The sequence below is a fragment of the Helianthus annuus genome, chromosome 16 (genome assembly GCF_002127325.2).
Source record: "Helianthus annuus cultivar XRQ/B chromosome 16, HanXRQr2.0-SUNRISE, whole genome shotgun sequence".
NCBI classification, from domain to species: domain Eukaryota; kingdom Viridiplantae; phylum Streptophyta; class Magnoliopsida; order Asterales; family Asteraceae; genus Helianthus; species Helianthus annuus.
In genome coordinates this window covers 127,663,787-127,666,373 of record NC_035448.2, presented here as the reverse complement: position 1 = coordinate 127,666,373, position 2,587 = coordinate 127,663,787, and the positions used below count along the sequence as shown (strand labels likewise).

The following is a 2,587-nucleotide window of genomic DNA, read 5'->3' as shown; positions in this document are numbered from 1 at the left end:
CGCGGGTTCTTAAACTAGTGTGATAATATAATTATGCTACAAATTAACTATTATTATAACAAGAAATCAAGATTCGGCCGTCGAAGATTCTGTTGCTAATTGCCTCATTAATTTATTTATTTTTTAAGGTTGGAGAATACGATGTATAATTTATAATACAACTATACAAGATATTAAGTTGTGGTACGAGACATGATTCTAACGAACCTCCAACCGGGTTGTGGGCCGGTCTAGTTCAGCCGGTTTTAAACCGGACTTCTACATCCATATATACACCCTTATTTGGCCTTTAAACTCATCCCACAAACGTAACACAATTCCTATTCCTAATCTATTGAAAGAAGAAACAAGAAAATGGCAGTCAATGGAGAGACTAAACCCAAGTCAACTCTTGGAGAGCCAGTGTGTCTTTTGCAGAGTGACGCCCTCTTACAGGTAGGTTAGTCGAACTACTCGAGATCGGCTCGTTGAAAAGCCCAAATCCAAGAGCGAGCCTATAAATAAGCCTGTTGAGTAAATGAGCCCAAGCTTATTATTTATTTCATTTTTATTGAATATATTAAATATATTTATATATATAAGTTTTATTTACAAAATTATGTTAAAAATAGCTAAATAGTAAATATACATAAACTAATAATTAATAAACGAGCCGAACTCAAGCTTGAAAAGCTACCCACGAGCCAAGCTCAAGCTTTAGAAACAGCAGCTCGAACCGAGCTGAACTCGAGCTCTAGCTCTAATAAATTAAATGAGCTCGACCTCGAGCCTAGGCGTGCTCGGGCTCGGCTTGACTCATTTACACCCCTAATTCGAACATGTACCCATATCGTGACTGAACCGATTAGAGTTTTCGTTTTTGGTCGGCAGTATATTCTTGAAACCAGTGTGCATCCAAGGGAACCGGATTCACTAAAGGCGCTTAGAGAGGTCACCGCGACACATCCATGGTATTCGACACCCTAAAAAGTTATTTAAAGTTCATGATCATCATATATAGTCGTGTCACTTATATCTATATACATGTTTGAATATGTTCAGGAGTACTATGTCAACATCAGCCCATGCAGGACAGTTTTTGAACATGTTACTGAAACTAGTGAATGCTAAGAACACTATGGAGATCGGTGTTTTCACCGGTTACTCTCTACTTGCTACCGCCCTTGCTCTTCCCGATGATGGGAAGGTATAACAACTATATTTTATAGTGTAGAAAATATAGTTCATTTGTCTCTAAACTGGAACTTGCAATAAATAATATCATGGTAAATAAGTAACTTGTAAGTTTATAATATTATTACAGATTTTAGCCATTGATACAGACCGTGTAACCTATGAAATGGGACTTCCCATCATAGAGAAGGCTGGAGTCGCCCACAAAATCGAGTTTAGAGAAGATCTCGCGATGCCTATTCTTGATCAGATGATTGCCGATGTAAGATAAAGTTTCTTAGTATCTTATGCTATTAAGTACTCACAAGTGTTGAACTCAAATGAGAGTGACTCAAAACCAAAAATAACCTTATTTTTGGCCTTTAGTCATATAGTGTGGACGATATGTATATTTAACATTCACATATGATTTGTTTTGTTTGTTCATGAATGTTCAGAAAAAATATCATGGGACATTTGATTTCATATTTGTTGATGCTGACAAGGACAACTACATCAACTACCACAAACGCATAATAGATTTGGTTAAGGTAGGTGGGTTGATTGGTTACGATAACACCTTGTGGCTTGGTTCTGTGGTCGCCCCACCAGATGCACCAATGAAACCGCATGTTCAATATTACAAAGATTTCGTATTAGAGTTCAACAAAGCCTTAGCGGTTGATTCAAGGATTGAAATATGTATGCTTCCCCTTGGTGATGGAATGACGCTTTGTCGTCGGATCAACTGAAGGAAAACTCTTACGTATATTGTTATAAATGTAACCAAAAGTATTGGAAGATCGGGATAATGTGTGTCGGCCCGAGTTATTTTTTTTTTTTTTGTGAATTTCTATATTATCATGTCTATGGTGTAACTATTTAATAAAATGTATTATAACATGGTCGCAATCTAGCATATGTTAACATGTAGTGTGACAGTTTGGATGTTACGTATCATTCTAGCATATGGAACAAATATTCTGACTTTTAGCGGTTCTACTTAAAAATTGAGTATTAATTAAAAATTATTTTGAAGCTCAACCGTTATTATTATCATACATTAAAGATGACAAAAAAAATTGTCCAGCAAAAACGGATCAAATCACAAGAAGTCAAGAATCAATAGTCCTATCTACTGAGCCAGCATCAAAACTCAAATTGTTTACAAACCTAGCTGACTTGTATATATCTGAGTCGATTTCGAGCAAGCTATTTCTGAACTGGTTAAACAGCCCTAACTCAATACTGGTTGACATGATCATTACTTGGAGTCTTATTGTCACCAATTGATTATTTTATGAGAAGACACTCTACAACATAAGCGTGATCAACATTTCAAGATTTAAACAAATTACAATACTGGCTGTATAACATAATTAAACTAGGATTAAAATAAATTTCAACATATGCATTGCCAAGGTTCAACAAATTA

The 2,587-nt window shown here is 35.6% G+C and overlaps 1 protein-coding gene across 1 annotated transcript; it reads left to right on the top strand.

Annotated features, from left to right (window-relative positions):
• Positions 1-337: 337 nt before the first annotated feature.
• LOC110917664 (caffeoyl-CoA O-methyltransferase 5) lies at positions 338-2,079 on the top strand. Its single transcript, XM_022162145.2, has 5 exons — positions 338-435; positions 871-950; positions 1,042-1,186; positions 1,304-1,435; positions 1,611-2,079. The coding sequence occupies exons 1-5, from the start codon at positions 355-357 to the stop codon at positions 1,902-1,904; spliced, it is 732 nt and encodes a 243-aa protein (XP_022017837.1). The 5' UTR covers positions 338-354; the 3' UTR covers positions 1,905-2,079.
• The last annotated feature ends 508 nt before the right edge of the window (positions 2,080-2,587 follow it).

Coding starts and splice junctions, on each gene's coding strand:
- LOC110917664 (XM_022162145.2), top strand. CDS start 355: ATGGCAGTCAATGGAGAGACTAAACCCAAGTCAACTCTTGGAGAGCCA. Junction 436..870: donor AGAGTGACGCCCTCTTACAG/GTAGGTTAGTCG, acceptor TTTGGTCGGCAG/TATATTCTTGAAACCAGTGT. Junction 1,187..1,303: donor CTCTTCCCGATGATGGGAAG/GTATAACAACTA, acceptor ATATTATTACAG/ATTTTAGCCATTGATACAGA.